This window comes from Lissotriton vulgaris, unplaced genomic scaffold (assembly GCF_964263255.1).
Source record: "Lissotriton vulgaris unplaced genomic scaffold, aLisVul1.2 SCAFFOLD_355, whole genome shotgun sequence".
NCBI lineage: Eukaryota > Metazoa > Chordata > Amphibia > Caudata > Salamandridae > Lissotriton > Lissotriton vulgaris.
Window position 1 is genome coordinate 999,180 of NW_028251757.1, and position 20,280 is coordinate 1,019,459.

The 20,280-nt window shown below is 40.1% G+C and overlaps 1 protein-coding gene across 1 annotated transcript in view; it reads right to left on the minus strand.

Annotated features, from left to right (window-relative positions):
- The window catches only part of LOC147662776 (uncharacterized), a 589,669-nt gene that overhangs the window by 120,475 nt on the left and 448,914 nt on the right, over positions 1-20,280 (minus strand). Inside the window, exon 5 of the mRNA XM_086950910.1 lies at positions 1,390-1,473. Coding sequence (XP_086807036.1) covers positions 1,390-1,473 — 84 coding nt within the window. The remainder of the gene's footprint in view (positions 1-1,389; positions 1,474-20,280) is intronic.

Here is a 20,280-nt window from a genome sequence, read left to right on the forward strand (position 1 = left end):
AATTAAAATAAGAAAGGAATCAAAAGTGATTCTCTTTGTGTAAAACACAAAAAATCAATTTGTTGGACACGCTGGGAATTTCACCCAGGATGTGGGATCTTTTTAGAATTTTTCTGTGTGTGACCTTTTGTCAGTTGTGGACAGGAAAAACTGCATTGCACCTCATGCCAGGGACCCGGTGGTGGTTGGGCTGCCGGCAGGGAGTTTACAATGGTGCAGTTGACAGTTGACTCTCTGCAGGTACACACGAGTGGCTCGAAATGAGGCGGCAGGGACGCAAAGTGGTTGGAAATGGTCATCTGTCAAATTACTAGTGATGCCCCAATCTGTTCAACTCTACATGCCTCCTGAAGTCTTTGGTGCAAATTGATTTAGGTTTCTCATCGATGAGTAAGGGTGAGAGAGAGCGTATGATTACTCAAACTATAACCTATATCTCTGATGCAGTCTCTAGATGCTGGTTTCTAGCAGAAATGTAGCATAGGCTGCCAGCACCCGGCCAAGGCCCCCTAAACATAGGACTGTTAGCACATCCCGGTGCAAAATTTGAAAAGAAAAAAATTGTAGAACCAATTATTTTTCTTTCAAAAAGGTGCGCACCCTAAGGATGTTGTGTCCTGGACAACTGCCTCGTTCCCCACCCCCATGCTACCCCACTGACTTCTAGCATGATGGAATCCCGGACAATATTTTTCTTTGTGGACTGTGCCAGAAAAGCCAGCAGTACATCACATTGGGGTTTATTTAGAGTTTGTCAGCTGATCCATTGCTCCTGCATTACATCTAGTCCATGACTTGATTAATTATGAGACTCAATATTGGTGATGCTATGGTTAATGTATAAGTATAAGTGCATAAGTGGTGTTAAGTGCAGTTCCAACTGTGACATTGGCAATGTGTTTCGGAAATTGTGTTATTGTACATAGGCGGGACTTTTGATGGTACTGAAGCTTAGCAGAGAATGCCCCATGCTTAATGTGACTCCTCATTAACATTTTCTACTATATTTAAAAAATATATTACCAAACTGGGAGTTCCTTATTGGCGTTCTAGTAGTTGTCTTTATGTGTGTGTGGGGCTCAATTCCTTTTTTGCTGGTCAGTACCTCTAGGCTCTCTATGGCAGTTCGGACCAGGAAAAAAGTATGTTGAAACGTCTGTCCTAAATAGGCTGAATGGTCTGAGGATATATTTTCAACATGCCATTCATTATATGGCAGGCCATCAGAATTATTTTCTGCCAGCGATAAATAAATAGAGTGGGGAAAGTGGAAATTTGCCAGACGAGATATCGGAAGTATCTCATCCACCGCACACTAAATAAGGCCCTTAATCTAGTTGTTGCCTGTAAAAAAACATTAGTTTGATTTGAACACAAAATATGACATACCTTTAGTGTCCAGGATTTGGTTGATATCAGGTTGCAGACAGAGTCTGGCATTGTGGCTTACTGTTTTTCTTTGAAGTCTTCCACCTGTAAAATGGGAGAAAGGCGAGTATTACCCATGCAGCGCATCACACCACAGTGTCTGGCTAGTAAATACTATTGTGTGGTCGCATTTTTTGTCCACAAAATTTACAGGTAGAAGACGACAAGGAGAAGACAAAATAACACTAAATACATAAATAATGTTTTATGTATTCGTTGGCATATTTCGGTTAACACACTTAATTTGTAGCATTGATAAATAAGGGATGAAGCGAACACAGCTTAGTGAGAGTTACTTAAAGATGGTAGCATAAACAAAATAAAATTTCACTTTATACTGTAAACAAACAATTGAAAACAACAGTGTCCAACATTGTTATAGGATTCCCAGGTCTGTGTCACACATTTATTATAAGATCAGACTAAGTAAATGATTCCCGTTTAGGTTAATTACATGTGCATGTAACTTATGGTGATATTCTGAAAATGTGGCATGGGTCTAGAACCCATGAACTAACTTTGGACACACGAGGTCTAATAATATTCCTAGTAGCCTAATCATCTTTATTTTATGTTTATTTTCTTGTGTGCTTGAAAGTGGTTTCTTAATCGTTTTGCTCTGTAACAATTACAACTTGTGCTGATGCTTTTCATCATTTTGGTAAACTCTACAAACAGTGCATATTAAGTCAGCACATTTAGTGGACCTGCTCAGTGTAGTTACACCTAACATGTATTATCTGTAGTCAGAAAAAGGTTGTGGGGAGAGGGCAGTAAAAGTCACCACTGCGGGATGGTCACCTTAAAGAAGTACGCAAAATATCCTGCAATATCTTTTGGCTGGGTTACTGGTCATATATAGGCTTTGCATGTCCCCTTAAATGGTAGAACTCTATGGAGCATATTGACAATGTCTGGCACATCTTCAAATCAGCAGGGATGCACCAAAACAGATGCGATACGCGATCCCCTCCTTGCGCCACCACGGATGCATCGGATTTACAATGCACCGCACCATGGCACAAGGAGGGGCAGATGCGTGATGCATCTTGTGGCATAAGGCCAGCACCTTGCTGGAGCTGTGTCGCAAGTGTGACGCAACTCCAGTAATGCACAGGGGCTACCCATACTTAACGTGGTGCGTCACTCCTTACGCCTGCTTCAAGCAGGCATAAGGGTTTGACGCAGCGGCGTCGTAAAACTGACTCAGTGAAATCTTGTAGATTTTGCTGCATCAGTTTTACAGGGCTTTCCTGTGACGGAACGCCCACATAAAACCCGAGGCAGGTTTCATGTGGCGTAGTGCTTTATAACGTAACGTTTCTGCCTAGATGCATCACGTTGTAAATAAGTCGCAACGTGGCACATGATTTACGCTGCAGCTGCATCACTAAGTGACGCAATGGCAGCGCAAATGTGTTGCAAGGGGCTTGTAAATCCGCCCCTACATGTTTATGACATGATATGAGAGAAAAACATATTACAAGACTGCTGTCACCTTAAAAATGAATAAAAGACCCAACTTTCCAAAAACAAAAAATCCCTATCCCCAAAATGCGCAAGTGTTTTTTTGGGGGAGCACCCTTAATACACAAGGATTTACCCTATGGAGCTTCACTGCGCCCCTTCTTAACAGAGAACCAGAGTTCATAATGTTCAGGCTAAGCTTGAAGTTCATCTTTTTATAGATCCCGTTTGGCCTATGATCATACCTTGGCCATTTGACCAACAAACAACAACAAAGAAATTGAATTCAAAATAACTAAAGGGTCGGTAGCATTCTAGCCTTTGAAGGAAGAGATTTCATCTAGTGGTTGACCTGGGTGATTCTGAGCAAATCACTAAATCGTACTGTGTCAAACATTGTAACAAATGTGAAATGTGATTGTAAATGTGTGAAATGTGTGTTGGCAATTTAAATATGTACATTTATAGCTTGATATACACAATCTTGGATTGTCTTCTTTTAAAGTAATTCAAAGTACAGCACTCCAGGGGATTGCGCTACACAAATATCAATGTGTTTGAATGGATTACTTTTAAATGATGAACTGTTTTATATTGAGACTGTACAGTAAAATTATTTTTTATCAGAATAAATACATTTTTAATTTTGAAATATTTTCAAATGCAGAAATAGCAGCCTGGTTACTTAATAATATCTTAATATTCATCCTTACCGCCATGTTGGCCGTGAAAAGGAGTTTAACAACGTAAGTTTAACAGTCGTGAGGTTAAGGACATTGCAAAACATTAGTGCTACTCTATGACCTACACAGCTTTATTTATATTTAAAATTAGCGTTCAAGTGCGTTTTATTCCTAACAATATAATAGTACATTTCAGATAATCATTTTAGTTTGGTGACTAACATTGTTTGTTGTTCTAATTAGAATTACAGTTTACTATTCCCTATTTAGACATGCTCAATATAATGGAGTGTACTGGTAATCCTTCACTTTCTTTAACCAGGGTACTTTAAATACGTGAATGCTCACATATAGTCCTATACGTACACCCACACATACATACAAACAAGTTTTCAGGCAGGATATCTTAAAGGGAAACACGACCAGAACAATCCCAGTGGAATATCGTTAAAATAGCCATCTTGTTCTGTTTGTTTTCTAAATCCAGATAGACTGCTGAAGAGAAGACATTTGTTGGTAATGGAACAGGAGACATGGTTTAGACCAATCTAAATCGCACTTGGCCTGGAGCCTGGGTTCCTGCTGCTTGAAGAACATTACAATGTCACCTTCTCACAGCAGCAAGGGACGATTCCCTGTAACAGAGGGACTCTACTGGGCTCTACTGCTGGTTAGCCCCAGAGACCTGTGGCCTCATGAAGCTTAAAGGGACTCCCCTTTCAAAGTACTTGGACAGGGCCCACATCCTCCGGATCCAGTCAGGAGCTCTTACCTGCCGCCCATGCACAGTGTCGGAGGGGACCCCCTAGTGCTTGGCACCCCCCTGCACCGCCTGCACTTTTGTTACACCACTGTCAGAGACCAAGATAGGAATACAGAGCATGAATGCTTTAAAATATTCATCATGTGTGTTTTGTGGAGATCTTACAAGCTATATAGTGTGCTGCGACAGTTAAGTGTATATGATTTGATGCTCTGAAATTTGATGCAAGCGGTTTGCACAATGTTTCCATTGCATTACTGTACGGTATCAAAAAGACGATCTCTGCCTGGCTGATCAGAATTATGTCACACCAATGTATTTTTGAAAAAATAATAAGAGGAACATTTAATTTTAATTTAATGATCAGAGTGACTTGTTAATATGTACTTAATGTGTATAATTTAAGTGTCGTACAATGTCCGAGGCGAGTACAACAGCAACAACAATAATGATGATGGTTAATAATAATAATAATAACAAAGAATCATAACAATGATTCTGTATCCTCAAGGTTATGCATAGATCACAGGGGAGTGTACTGTAAACCCCAACTATTCTAACCATCGCTTTCAAGGCCACTTTATTCAGACCTTTTTCTTTAAAAACTGTGGATTCGTTTTATCTGGGACTCTATATAAATGTAATCACATTAAGTTGTGATGATGATACTGAAGTCTGATTAAAACAATCATCCTTGTTTCTCTACATTCATGTGGTGGGGCACTTGACGTTCTGGAGATTGGTATGATTACCTGTAGTTCTTTAAAGGAATCTCTTTATTTGCCATTCAAGTACATGGATGACCAACTAAATGACACTTTGGATCACAATGAATGCACTGGCATGCTATTTACTAGTGATATTTGCTCACTCTGTGAGGATCTCACTAAAGACGAGTACAACATTCACTTCTGGCAGGAAATATTAACTTCTGGGAGAAAGCGCTAATTTCTGCTAAAACGAACAAATACAAAGATGTTGCTGGTGATACAACTACACACCATGGAGCAGGTTCTTGCTGATGTCACTGCGATGGGTCTTATTGTTCATAGTTGACCTAGGAATGGTCCAAGTCAGATGATTTTTAGTTTTAGGGAATTGCTGGTCACTGTGTTAAAGTATGCAATACGGTTACAAAAATGGCCTTACTCTTCATTCATATTAGTTAAATTACATGATATCAAACATATGAGTAGGAAGGTTAGCAATCAAATATTAGAGAGGAACTTAATTAAGAAAATGAAGCAATTTGTGAAACAAGTTTGCAACAGAACCATCTCAGTTTGCAGCTTGAAGTAGAAGGATAACATCATAACTTCATAAAAAAGTATATGGCAGTGTCAAGTGTGAAAGAGTACGCTCATCCATGCTGCGTTGAGACTCAGGATGTCCTTTATAGTTTTTTCAGATATGGGACTTCCACCAACAATTGGCAGATGTGCTCCCTCCCTTAATTAAAGTGCATGCACGTGCATCCTCACTAAATAGGATATTTCATCTGCACTGTAAGAGGGCAGATGGGATATCAGACATTTTCTGTAGGATGTTCCAAGTTTATCAATCTCTAAATAACCTCCTGACTTGTAAACACCGAAGCACAGAATTCCAAGAGTCCTGCACTTCAAAACATGGAGACCACTTCTTTCCCTTAAGGTTGACAGGAAGTGAAAATACATTGTACTGAGGGAAATGTTAGAGAAAGCATGTTGGTAAAAATATGTTCAGAAGGAGAGGAATTATTGTTACAAAGAAGGCATTTGTAAATAAGGATTGTCTCCCTGCCCTCCAGCTTCATGAATCTAAGTATAGCAACTAAGTATTCCAAGTAAATGTCAGCTGGTCCAAAAGAACTGAATAATACCTCTGATTCTGTAATTGATATATCAAAGGGATTGCATAAGAGGGCCTTGATTACAGGGTTTATATGTGATAGGCAATGATGCAGAAGTCAAAAACTATGCTATACTATACTCCACAAATACCATACTATATTATAATATAACATACTACATCAAATATTCAAGTCTTTAGTAATATCGGCCCAGCTATCCACTTAAAACTGAGGGGTTACACTTCAGGTAATCTTAGAATTTATATAAGAAAATAAAAGTGGACCTCAACAGTGTTATCATTAGCTATTTGTCTGAGTGAAGAATGCAAAATGTATTTTCATATTTTAACCTGAAAGAGTTTTAGAGCCTGATTTAGAGTTTGGCAGACAGGGTCCTCCATCAAAAACGTGATGGAGTACCTGTCTGCCAAACGTTTGGTCTGCCCGCTTCATTTAGAGACAAGTGAACCTTAAGCTTTCAGTAGAAAGAGCCCCTGCTGGTAAGCTTCATCTGGTAGCTCAACAAAGTAGGGGTGGTCGAAGGGTGTATGATGCAATACTTGTAAAAAATGGGATTCTATCAATGTGAGAGGTGACTAATTTTATATGATTTTGTATATTCTCTAAACTCGTGGATACACTGCAATTTGAAAATCAGGCCTCTGCGAGTGGCAGAATGAGGGCACTGTGTGTTTTTAAAATACCCCTCACACACTATGAATCCCATATTGTCATTCTCCCAACATTGGGGTCTTCCCGTCCCTCTACGGGGTGGGGCGTGCTTCGACCTACGAGTGACGCAGGAGCACTTATATATTTTTTTTTTCACAACAATTTTATTGAGCAAATCAGGCAATAAAATCGTGGCACCCCACAATTCGGAGATCACCACCAACAGTTAGGACACAGCGTGTTACATATGCATTAATGTTCAATCAGGAAAAGACATAAAGCTCAAGAAAGAACAGTCCCACAACCCACCCCATCCCGTCAACTCCCAGAACCCCCTACCCCCTAGAACCACCCCCCCCCTATCAGCGCACGTGTACAATTAGCAGCAAGTAGAGTTTAGGTGTAGCGTGGCAGGCATGCCACAGAACCGGGCCAGCAACTGTAGCACATTCATATGTCCTCTTCTCGATCCGCTGGGGGATCCAACGACAGTCCTCTGTAATCGGCCCACCGCTTCCAGATTTTAAAGTGCTTGCGGGGGCAGCCCCTTGCCTCAAACACCGGTTTTTCGAGTCCCATGTAGTAGTCCAACCCTGCCTTCCACGCAGACAAAGGGGGGGCCCTCTCTCCCTTCCACGCTCGGGCCAGGTCCCTCTTGGCAACAACAAGTCCTAATAGCAGTAAGTGGCGTTTATAGATGTTCCCACCAATACCCTCCATAACATGCAGCAACCCCAGTCGGTGAGTGCGGGGAAGATCCCAACCTAGAACTTCGGACAGGCAGCTCCACACACCCCTCCAAAAGCCAGCCAATCGAGCACATGACCACACTGTATGCAGCAAAGAACCCGGCGAGGCTCCACAGCGCAAACACTCCGGGGTCTCAATCAACCCAGCTTTCCACAGCCGCTCTCGGGTGTAATAGGCTCTATGGAGGTACTTGAATTGGATAAGCCAAAGTCGCACAGCGATAGCGGTCCCACGCGGGGATTCCAAGGCCTCCCTCCAATCGTCCTCATCCAGAGGGCCCACGTCCACCTCCCATGCCGCCCGGAGGGGGAGTAGGGTAGAGGAGCAGTGAGTGACCAGCGTCTGGTAGATACGGGAGACCTTTCTATCCTCCAGGTCTCCCATAAAGACCTTCGCCTCGACCGGACTGAACTCAGGGAGAGATTCCAGATTGGCAATGCTAGGGGTGAGGGCATGACGCAGTTGTAAGTAACGGAAGAACTGGGATTGAGGCATGTGGAACTCCGTACGGAGCTCCTGAAACGATTTAAGTGTAGTGCCAGACATTACCTGGCCCAGTAGTGAAAAGCCAATGGCCTCCCATCCCTCAAACCCGTCTAGAGTCGAAAGCTCCGGGAGCAGGCCATTATGCCATAATGGCGTCTCCGCCGTCAATTTGCCCCACCAGCCCATGCGGCGCAAGGCCTGTCTCCACACCGCAAAGACCACCCTTGTGACCGACGGCAGTGCCCGCCGCAGACGGGCCGAGTACAGACTGGTATGCAGCGTATTGTCTCCCATCCGCGAGCGCTCCAAGGCATAGGCCGGGTCCCCCCTGTCACTATACCACCATCCATTTAGGATGAGCAGCTGAGAAACCTGATAGTAAGATAGCAGATCGGAGGTGGCCAGGCCACCACAATAGGTAGACAAGAAACACGTCCTTAGCGCCACTCTGTCCGCACCTCCAGGCCATAGCAGGAGCACTTATATTTTTGACAATAGGCTATGTGATGTGATGAGGATAGTGATATGTGTTGGGGAGTGTAGGGACCTATTTACGTGAATGATAGTGTAAAAAAAGGGTAAAAATTCCCTGGCTAATCGAAAAAATTAACTTTAAAGGCTTCGAAAGCTGGGAACATTAAAAAGGGGGTTAGTAAGTAGAATTACAAGTGTGGTCTACTTTGTCGACATGTAATGTTTCATAGGCAGACCCCTCCTGCCTACTCATCAGGACCTCTGTTGATCCCTACAAAAAGACTCGATTCTAAACTAAATGTTAAATGCCTATGGTCCTAAAACTTAACAGCAAAAATCGGCTGCTAGGTTTAGCCTTGGGGCTTGAGTTGGCCCTTAGTGAGGCATTATCATGAAAAATTACCTAATATGGTCTATTTGAAGCGTGGTGATAGGGCCTCATGAGCCTGCATCTTAGGGTGATTAGTTGACTGGTTAGTGACCGCATGCCTATTCTGGCTTTATTCCATACCCTTCAGCAGCTCCGTGGATGTGTTGGTGTATGATGCAATATCCATTTCTGTCCATCAAGGACATAAAAATAATTATTTATCTTCAGACTCTGGGAGAGATTTTCCATGGCATGGGGGGGAGGGTAATTTTGTGTTGGCTTCCAGAAATAAACTCACGCTTTGGAAGTTTGTTTTTGAAGAGCAAAATTTATGAAAGTTTAGTGAGCAGTCTCAAAACCAACAGCAGCTCTCCACCAGTCTGTCTGTCCCTTGAAGGAAAACGCCATGACAGCTGTTCCCTTCAAGGTACAGAGATGATTACTGTGCCAGCAGTAACAGGTAAGGGTGCCTACAAGGGATTTTACTTCAGGTAGATTCTGTGATTATTTGTTATGGAATTTCTTTGTGGGTGAGTATAATTAGAACCCAAACCCAATTGTCAATTGACAAAACCAATAAATGAAAATACAAAGAACAAACACAGGAATAATTTTTGTTGAATATACAAAAAATATTGATATATATATATATATATATATATATATATAAGTCAAGTTAAAAAGGAGTACAAATGAACAATTAATTCAGCAATAAATTATGAAAGAGGTGAAATCAAATTTGTCCTACACTTCATGAGAGAAACATCTATTCCAATGGAATCAACAATGACATATCTCCTAATGAGAATAATGGTCACTTGAACACAATAAGTATTTCGGAAATAGATGGTGGAGTCGACGTTTTGGTCTTAAATGGCGCCAGTTCGTCAGACCATCTTCAGGACAGTAGGTATTGCATATGAGGAATGACCCTTTTCTGATTGGACTCAACATGATTAATCTTTATCGTGGAGATATGGTTCACACCGCTTATATAAATTGCGGAGCTGTCGCTGATCAACCGATCAGGTCAATCCAAATTAATGGTGGAAATTTCAAGAGGAGATCACCACCCCTTCAGTTAATGCTCGATGCACAACCGCAGCACACAATCTCGGGTCTGGCTCTTTTCTGACACGTTTCACAGTTGCTTTCTGAGTACCGCTAACTTTTTTAATAGCTATAAACAATGGTCATGTACCATTCGAGAATTATCCTATTTTCTGCAGTGTATAGATATGACAAGATCTATGTTCCTCAACATTTGTTTATCATTGCTACACAGCCTTGTAAAAGTCAATGTGTGATGAAAAACGTGTCTGTTGTCAGCAATGTATTGAAAACTAGATGGATAGGACCTGTGGAACAAGATTTTACTTGGAAACACTCGAATTATGTTTTTCTATATTAAAGAAAACTTCTTGCTTCAAGAAAAATCCTTACTTACACCTTAGTAGCAATGTGTGAGACTACCTCTTAAGTACCATCTTTTTGAATAATGGATCATATATACCTAGCATTTAATCATATACCCACTAAATAGCATATCTTGAGTATGAGATGTGATTTCTTTCCACTACTACCCGCTCTCTTTTTGCTTCATTGCAAATGCTTGTAGGTTTTTTGTGATTTGTTTGGTGCTAAATGATATTTGGGTGAGGCTCGTTGAAGGAGCTAGTAATTCTCTTACATTCATTCAAATAAATTCTGTCATGACCTACAATGCAGTGGTGCACAGAACTGGAATGACCTTGGGACATAATTGAAATCATTAGATAAAATCTACAAAGGAGACATGTTTGTGTTCATTCTTTCAATTTGTGGTAGATTTCAGTCCATAGATAGCCACACGTTAATATACTTGAGTACCTGGTTGAAAAATATAGGCCTCAAAATACAAATAATTTGCCTGTGATTTAATCTAGTAGTACTTCAGAATTCTATGATTAGGCCAGGAGCGCTCATGGCTCACTCCTTAAAATCATAAGTAAAGCAAAAGTACTAAAAGAGTAAGCACCCCCTTCATCATCTATATTTTTGTGTGAATGATTACTTGTCTTTGTTTTTTCCAGAACGTCTGCAATGGGGTTTACGGATCTCGCAGGAGGAATCATTTCTTGCATGTGGGGGATCAATTTATAGTAATTTTTCTCCAGAGTGGAATCATATAAATGTTTCATTTTGTTTGAGGTGTAGAATCTGTGATCTCCTTTTGAGATGCACAGATTTCAATGTTGTCCAATGCTCTATGTGCACTAGGCAGAATAGTGTTAATGTGTATTTTTCCTAGATAGGGAGACATGCGATCACAAATATGTGGCGGCTCTTTGTTCTATCCCTCGTCAGAATGTTGCTTCTAATACGTCTGAGCAAATGTCAGGTGAAAACAGAGATTATTTATTAACCAAGATCAATGTAATGCCAATTTCAAATGCATGTATTTCTTAAGCAGTACTCTCCTAGGAGTTCCTAATAAAAAGACACATCAACAGAGTTGTTTACTGGATGATGATACTTCATTCCAATGCCAGTTGATTAGCATTCAGTTTAATGCAGCGGTCCCTGATAGCGGAGAAGGACATTCATTTACATTATAGTGGTAGTGTGAACTTTGGTGATCTGCAGAATATTCAAAGTGTTTCCAAATGTAATTACCATATGCTGTAAAATTATGGTACATTCATCTGGCAAGAAATATACTTCATCCAAAATATAAATATGCTTTTAGTTGATTCCTGAAATGTATTGATTTTTGTCTAATGAATAATCAGAAGAGCACTTTCCCATCTTTTCATTTGTTTGTTTTTGCATTTGTCAAATTATTTTGGTGTAAATTCTCAAGATGCACAGGCCTTAGGTGCCGCATTTCATAGGATGGCTTTAGCGTACAAGTCTGAACCTGTGTGAAGTGAGTTGTTACAGTTAATATCACAGGGAGTGTTATTCCATATATCCATCACAAGTACAAAACCACCATTTCAATCCCCTGGCCTGGGCAGCCACAGCCATTTAAAGTTTATGGTATTAGTAATACAGTGTCTTTCTAGTCCTTCCATTTCAGATTCTTCTATTGGTTCCTCTTTTTGACCTCATCCTTAATATCTCAAATAAACTTCTCCTCTTTGCCCTTCTCCCTTCGCCTTTACCACAGTTATATTCTTTTTAGCCATTTTTTGTGGACAAATAATCCCCACACATCACTTATTCGTTCTCGTCTTACCCTCAAAATGTCTTCCTCAGTCTCATCAGAGCCTATTCACATAGCCTCAAACCATCTCTAAGCCTTATTTCATCAACATTCGGACCGTTTTTCCAATATTCTCTGCCCTACATAACTTGTTCCTCCTCCTTCTGTCTTTCCTCCTCCATCTCTTGGCCATTTTTCTTTCTCCCAGTTGCCAGCATCCTTTTATTTTGATTTGCTTATGTAACCCATCTGCCACTTTTACTTCCCTTAGCCTTTACCCTTCCTTTTCATTCCCGTAGCACTTCATCTTCTTCCTTCTTTCAGGCCATCTCTTTAGTTCTCCCATCTTAGACCATTTCCTTCCTTATTCTTCCCTAAAACCATATTTTTCATTTTCCGGACATTTTTCTCATCTTCAATCTTCTACCTTATGCCCTTCTCTGTTATCCTCCCTCCTTATGTACATCATTCTTTGCATAGCACAGCAGTGGCACAAATATCAAATAAAGATTTCGATTGGTATTAGCTGCTACATCTATCTTTTCCTTTCCTTCACCTGACACTGCTCCTATATCAGTGGTTTAAATGGGCCGGTACTCCCCGGTACAGAGTACCAGCACTTTTTTTATTTTGAGAAGGAGAGTACTGCCACTACTCAAGAGAGACCTAATACTATTATTTGGAGAGTACCAGCACTTCTCAGAAACAATCAGGTTCTCAGGTACAGAGTACCTGCACTTCTATTTTTCCATTTCAAGCACTGTCCTAGATAAAAAGTCACTGATGTATTAAAAAGGGTAAGAATGATACATTGAAATAAGGGCTTTATTTCAGTTCTGTAAGTTTCCACTGCTTCATATGTTTCTAACCTCTCACATACAATCGTGAGGCTGAATAGGTGATGAGGCTGGGACATAGAACATAACCTGTGAGGTAAGCAGGAACATAGTTTGTATGATATCCCTTCTGTTACATCTGCCATTTTGCTAAATTCACATGTATGAAAACAGGGTATAATACAAAAGCCCAAGTCAGAATTCTGAGGACTGGTTATGCCACCTGTCCTATTATTCTACACAAGTGCTATAGCTCAGACAAGGTGCTGCCAAGTTTGTCTGTCTGCCGCCTAATGATGCAGACTTGGAAAATATGCTCCATGAGCCTCATGATAAAAAGAGCAGTGCCCCCTCTTTACACAGAGTAATTGGTTCTCTCCATTCGTTTCCACCCACCATTTGCAGACTATAATTCCTTTACGCCCTTCTGTCTATATATCCCAATCTATCATCTAAGTCAAAAACAGACGCCAATGTCTTTGAAATATTCTAGGTAATGGCAGAATGTTGAGACTCCACTGCCACATTGAATTGCAACTTAAATTAATCCACATGTTGACCTTTGCAAAGGTATTCTCTGGCAAACGGTTTCTCTCCGAATTGTACTTATGCTCGAGTGACATATATGATATTTAATGTTGCAATAATCCACTTCGGAGAAGTCGAAATGTCCTCAAATTAATTTCCTTAACTGCCATTGCTAAAGTTATTATGCAAGAGCAAACGTTTCCTACCTATGTGTATATCCTCAATTGGCAAAGTACTGCTCTCATGACACTTTTACTCAATAATGAATTCTCTTCTCGTGCTCATAAATTGCTAGCTGCTAGTTTGAGCACGCTACATAAATGCTTAAATAAAATAAAGTTAAAGGATAAATTGTATTGGGAAACCTACAATGCTTTCGCAATTATGTCAAAGGCAGCAATCACGCTGAGTACTGAATCGTTTAGATCCATAAGTTGCAATGAGCTGCATGCAATAATTACCTGGGAAACCTGTGGGAAGATATTTGTCTCCCAGTGTGTTTCGCAAGTTCGGAGAGAGTTGTTGCCTTATAATGACAGCAATGTACGCATGTCATTTCTGATAGGTGTGGAGGAAAAGTGATAAAATATAGTAATGACTTTTGCTCCTTGTTGTGGACATCCTACTGTAGTATTCAATGAAAGATTGGACATTATCCTTTCGGTAACATCCATCATCTATCTTTGAATCACACCATACTCTCCTTTTTCACTGGTTCCTTCACCATTTTAGAGAGGTGCAGCATTGAGCCTTGGATCAATCACTGTGCTGAAGTTTGCAGATAGGGTTCAGAATAATCTGGGAATATCTAAAGGAGTCGTTATTTATTTATTTATTTTGAAAGTTTTATATAGCGCGAACAAGATCTTCGCAGATATCAGAGCGCTTTACAGAGGAGGGGAGCATATATACACAGATACATCAATAGTGTTAAAAGTACAGTGTAGTGATATCATAAACAATCAAGTAAGTCAATTTCAAAGTCATACAAAAATGCAAAGGGTTCGAACAAGTAGTACAGATCAGTATTGAGTCTTTGAAGTTGATCCCCAGTAGTGGTTCAAGTGTATTTAGCCATGAGGATCGCTTTTACTTCTTTCTTGAAAAGTATGGTAGAGGGGATGAGCCTGGTTTCAGGGGGGAGTGAGTTCCAAATCCTGGGAGCCATTCCTGAGAAAGAGCGTTTATAGGTTTTTTCCTTGCAGAATCTTTTAGGCTTTAGCAAAAGACTGTTTGTGCCTCTAGTGTTTCTGGAGCCTCCAGAAATCGTCAGCTTCTGAGCGAGGTATCTAGGTGAGCTCAGGTGGACAGCCTTGTGCGTCAAACAAGCGATTTTCAGGTGTATTCTGGCTTCAAAAGGCAGCCAGTTCAGGGATTTGAAGTCAGGGGAAATGTGTGAGTGTTTTTTTGATCCAGTGATAAGTCTCGCTGCGGCGTTTAAAGAGGCTCTTATGGGTGCCGTAGTAGTTAGGGGGAGACCGCAGAGGGCGGTGCTGCCGTATTCTATTCGAGGTATGACTAGTGATTGTACCGCAGTTTGGAAGTCTTTGGCTGGAAGGAAGGGTTTAAGTTTCCTAAGGGTGGATTTGGTAGTTCGCTCCCTTAGTTGCTTTGTTGATGTGTTCCTACATGCTGAGATTGGTGTCAAGTGTTATGCCCAAAGATTTTGCTGAGTCCACGATGGTGGGTTGAACATTGAGTGCCGTTAGGTGTTTAAGCCACATTTGTGCGGTAGTGATCTTCGCGGGAGGTGAGATCAGAAGGAACTCTGTTTTAAGGGCATTGAGTTTGAGATGATTAGCGGCCAGCCAGGATTGGGTGCTTCTGATCGTTGAGTTCAAGAGCGTGATGTCTTTGGGTGATTGTAGTTTGAGATAAAGTTGGGTGTCATCAGCATACATGTGGAAGTGTACATTGGATTCTTGTAGCAAGGTGGTGAGAGGTTCCATAACTAGATTGAACAAAGTTGGGGATAGGGAGGATCCTTGTGGTATGCCTAGCGATACAGGTCTTGGCGCGGACATCAAGTTGTTGCTCTTGAATTTCTGCGACCTGTTATGCAGAAAGGACGTGAACCATTTGAGCACAGTTCCAGATAGGCCCATTCTTGTGTTTAATAGTTCGAGTAAATTCTCATGTTTGACGGTGTCAAATGCGGAGGAGAGATCAAGGAGGATGAGGAGGCAGGTATCGTTATGATCTAGGATTTGAAGGGCATCGTCAATTATGTGAGTCATAGCAGTTTCAGTACTGTGATTTGCTCGGAAGCCTGATTGATGAGAGTTGAGGAGATCAAACTTCAAGTTCAATTGATAATCAAGCCTTGCCAACATGCATAGGATATAGGGCGGCATATCATGAAGCAGAGGCATTTACTGCTCATGGAATACTTTGTCTAGTGATTTGTGGCCCGCTTTTGATAAGTCACAGTGTCAATCACATTGTTTTTAATTTTTAACCATTAAAGTTATTACTGTCAAATTTCTTGTTGGCACCTGTGTTATTTTCAGTTGTAGATAATACAGCAAAAGGAATGGATACATAGAATTTGTAGAGCCTTTTCTATTTTAATATTGCCATGTTGTGCATTCCTGTACATGGGTTGTGAAGAGTGCAGTGCGGAGAAGGGATTGCACACAATTCAAATTCCATTCTGCCAATAGGGGAGGTTTTGTGGCTGGGAGGAGTAAGGTGGTAATAAGAGAGAAGAGTCAAAAGAAAAAAGTTGGGTAAGGTTTAATATAATCATGCCTATAAAACATGCAAACCTTTGTGGTACAAATTCTGACACTGAACATGAATGATTTAAATAAACCTATGAAGTCTGGTTCTAAATTTCAGTATTTCAAGCACAAATGGGCACAAATTATAATCCTTCAAGAATCCCATATAAGCAAGGAGAAATAGGGTCGGAAATGTGGTTGTATATGTTGTTGCTATGGGGTTGAGAGACCTGCAGAATATTAAATATGAAAGTGATTCCAGGGAACACTAATATCACATTACAGTATTACTTCAGACTATTGTGAGGCACTAATTGAGCTAACACCCCAACTTACTGCCTATCCATTTCATATGCTTTTTTAAGAGGATTTCGATATAACCATGGCACATTTAGATTAATCTGGTAAGCTAAATAAGGCTAAAATATCCATGAGATTAGTAAAAAGACACTTACTTAAACTAATAGAAGGTTGTAAGCTGAAATATATTTGGTGAAAGCAACATCCAGATGCACAACAACAGGCTTACAAAAGTAATAGCTTTGCAACAGCTGCCAGTTTAAATATGTTTCCCTACATGTTCCCAAATGCAAGTTTTAGAGGTGGAGATGAAATTGGACATTTATTCAGACTATTCTAATTTTCTCATGCAAGCAGATATTCTGGCTTGCTAATAGATAGTATCAAGCAGAAACATTCAACACCACTTCAGGTTTAGCGGTCTAGATCCAGTTAAATTTAGAGAACAGATAAATAAAAGCATCAGTCCTTACTCTATATTAAACCAAAATAGTGTATAAATAAGTTGCATAATACTGCTTTAAAGCACTACTGATTGAAGTGGGAAGAGATAGATGCTCTATACATTGAGAGTATAACAATCAACTGTTAGAATGACTGTCTGAAGCTACCACACCAATAGTGGTGGAAAAGACTTGAGAAGAAATTAAGACATTCTATGAAAAAAGAGCAAATCATGACCACGGGTAATTATAGGCAGCGCGTATGTCGAGAGAATGAAACAAGCTTGAAAGAATTTTTGGTTGGCAGGCATAAAACAAGTGAAAAAGGGAGGAAAGGAAATGCATCAGGGTAGACCAAAATGTCTTCTCTCAGCTTTCTGTAGCTGTACATGGTGAATTGTATCCACACTACTAATTACATCAATACCATTGCCAGGAACATTGCTTGCATTTAGACACTGATGAGAATAACATCTCTAAAGCATTCAATATTGTTGATCATTTCTTGACACTGACGGGGTACAAGGACAATCTTTCCAAAACTAGAGTGGCGACTTTTGTAACCACATTATTTACATTAGCTGTAAATATACGATCAAATGTACATCACAAAACTCTGTGAAATATCTAGTCATAGATATCAACACTGATGTTAGATGTTGACCCATAAAAGCACATTCAGATGGAACAGGCTGAATTTGGACTGCTATGGACAAACAGAGCTAATCACAAGCTGTGAAATGATGCACAAGTTTACTCATTTCAACTATCCAATGCTTACTGTATGACATTTTTCTCTAGGTGCACTATACATCATCCAAATTCCATTCTTGGTTTTCCAGTGGTAGCCCAAATTGTTCAAGGGGTTAAAATGAGTTCGACTCTTGGGAGCACATGCTCATATATTGCCCAGTACTGCAGAGGTTCTGGGAACAACTACAGACCAAATTGGGAGATCAAATTAGGAAATATGTGATCATTAGTGGAAAGACAGCTCTCACTGGACTTGCTTCATTTTCTAGGTTGAAATTGTGCCAGATTTATAATGTCCTTTATTGCAAACCTCTGGCTGCTCCAAGATCGATTGCCAAGAAGTTGAATGATCTAGTAACTCTAAAATAGAAGAATTGGATGTGTGAGAGGAAGATTATAGCTTCTTAGGAAAGATTGTATTATACAAGAAATTGAATAATAATCATAATGGCTAAAATAAGGGCCCCTGTTTTTGTTTTGTTTTTTTCAAGCAGAAAGGGAGGGCTGATCTGTCGGTGAATTATGAATCATGGTATAAAGTGCTGGACTTCAAGTGGATGCTAAGACTTCCTTTTTTGTCCATAGAGTGGACTGGCTTTTGAATTTTGACATCAACCTGTTGGCACTAGTTTTTTATTCATTGTGGTGACACTGAATCTCTGACTTCTTTTTTACACATTTAATTATTACAATAATTCAAGTTGCATATTTTGAATAGTATTTGTTTGGGTTAAAATGAATTATATTGATGAATTGATATTTTGTGTGTATATATATATTTGTATTTATGCAATTTCTTTTATATAGCTCAATATTTTTTAAACATTAATATATATAGAAAATAGAAGTGAAACACGTGTGTAGTCTCTTGGGGCACATGTTCTTCTATTCATTGCTGCAGTGTTAGTGTTGCTATCCCCCTGGTTCAGCACAGTCCTTTTCTCTGAGGTAGCCTTGTGGCCTGTGTTGCTGTGCTCGCCATTTCTATTTGGTTGTTTTATATTGTTCAAACACCTACAATATCCTATTCAGCCATTACTTTTCTGAAATATATACTATGATTAAAATATTCCTACTCTTAAATAAACGATTTCGAAGAATATCTGGACCACACTTGAAATGTGTATGATGCATGTCTATTTGTTTCTCTTTAGTGTTTGACTCCGCAAAACATAATCCGGGCTTGCATCCATTCACTCATGAAATATGCCATTTTGTGTGCATTAAATGTGGATTATGAATATAGCAATTTCGGCACCACGATCTTTGTCATTTTGGACATTATAGTACACTGATGCGAGCAAAGAAGCAATCATCTGTATTATCACACTAGCAGATTTCTTCACCCATTGAACCTATTGGGTTTAATCCATCGCTATTTTGCTCTCCGAGCCATCCCAGTTCAGACATGGCTATATTCAAATCAGTCTTAACCCTGTGCCTCATGGGAACAGTCCAGACCGAACTGCCAAGCCATGTCTTCCCTGGACCAGAATCAAGCATCCTAGGACCGGTTTCTGGCTATCAGCCTTCATTAGCCAGGATAGCTTGACTCCAGTAGCGTAGTGAGCACGGTACCCATGTTTGGGCATACCCTTCCCACATAGGGTGAACAGCAAAATCCACAAGATGATGGATGGAATGTTGAACAATGGCAAAACATTCACCCCAAGTCACAGAACTGGGTCTAATCCATCGTTCTTTTGCTCACTAAGCCACTCCAGTTTGGACATGGCCATATGCAAATCAGTCTTGACCCTGTGCCTCATGGGAACAGTCCAGACCGAACTGCCAAGCCATGTCTTCCCTGGACCGGAATCAAGCATCCTAGGACCGGTTTCTGGCTATGGACCGGAATCAAGCATCCTAGGACCGGTTTCTGGCTATCAGCCTTCATCATGAAATATGCTATTTTGTGTGCATTAATTACTGATTATGAATATAGCAATTTCTGCACCACGATCTTTGTCATTTTGGACATTATAATACACTGATGCGAGTAAAGAAGGAATCATCTGTATTATCACAGTAGCAGATTTCTTCACCCACCATACCCTCAGTAGTTCATTATAGTTTTATTACTCCTGTCCATCCTTTTTATACAGCAAAGCTTTAGCGATGCTTCCTATTCTGTTTTTCACCTCTAAAATAATCTTTACTGTACTTTCTGAAAGACCTTGTTACAGAAATTTGCGCTGAGAGTGGAATTAAGTCACCTTTTTTCTTCTTCTCTTAACTTACTTTAAGGTTTTAGCCTTGCGGATTTCATGTGCCCTAAAGAGGGAAAATGTTCATGGAAATCTGATGGCTTAGGAGAGGGCCTAATGTGACTATTTGTCATTCCAGTAATAAAATGGACTTTTATTTCAGAATATTCATGAACTTTTCTATTTTGGTTCTTCCCAATTACAATGGTCATTTGTATCTTTTGATGGTTAGACCTTAGACCTGGTTGTCATACTTGCATTATTAATATTAGTGATAACGACAACAGCAACACAAAACAACTAAAGCATATTATTATTATTTTAGCTCTGGCTGCAACAGAAAATCTATGGGAATCTTGTTTGATACGTGTGGGGTGTC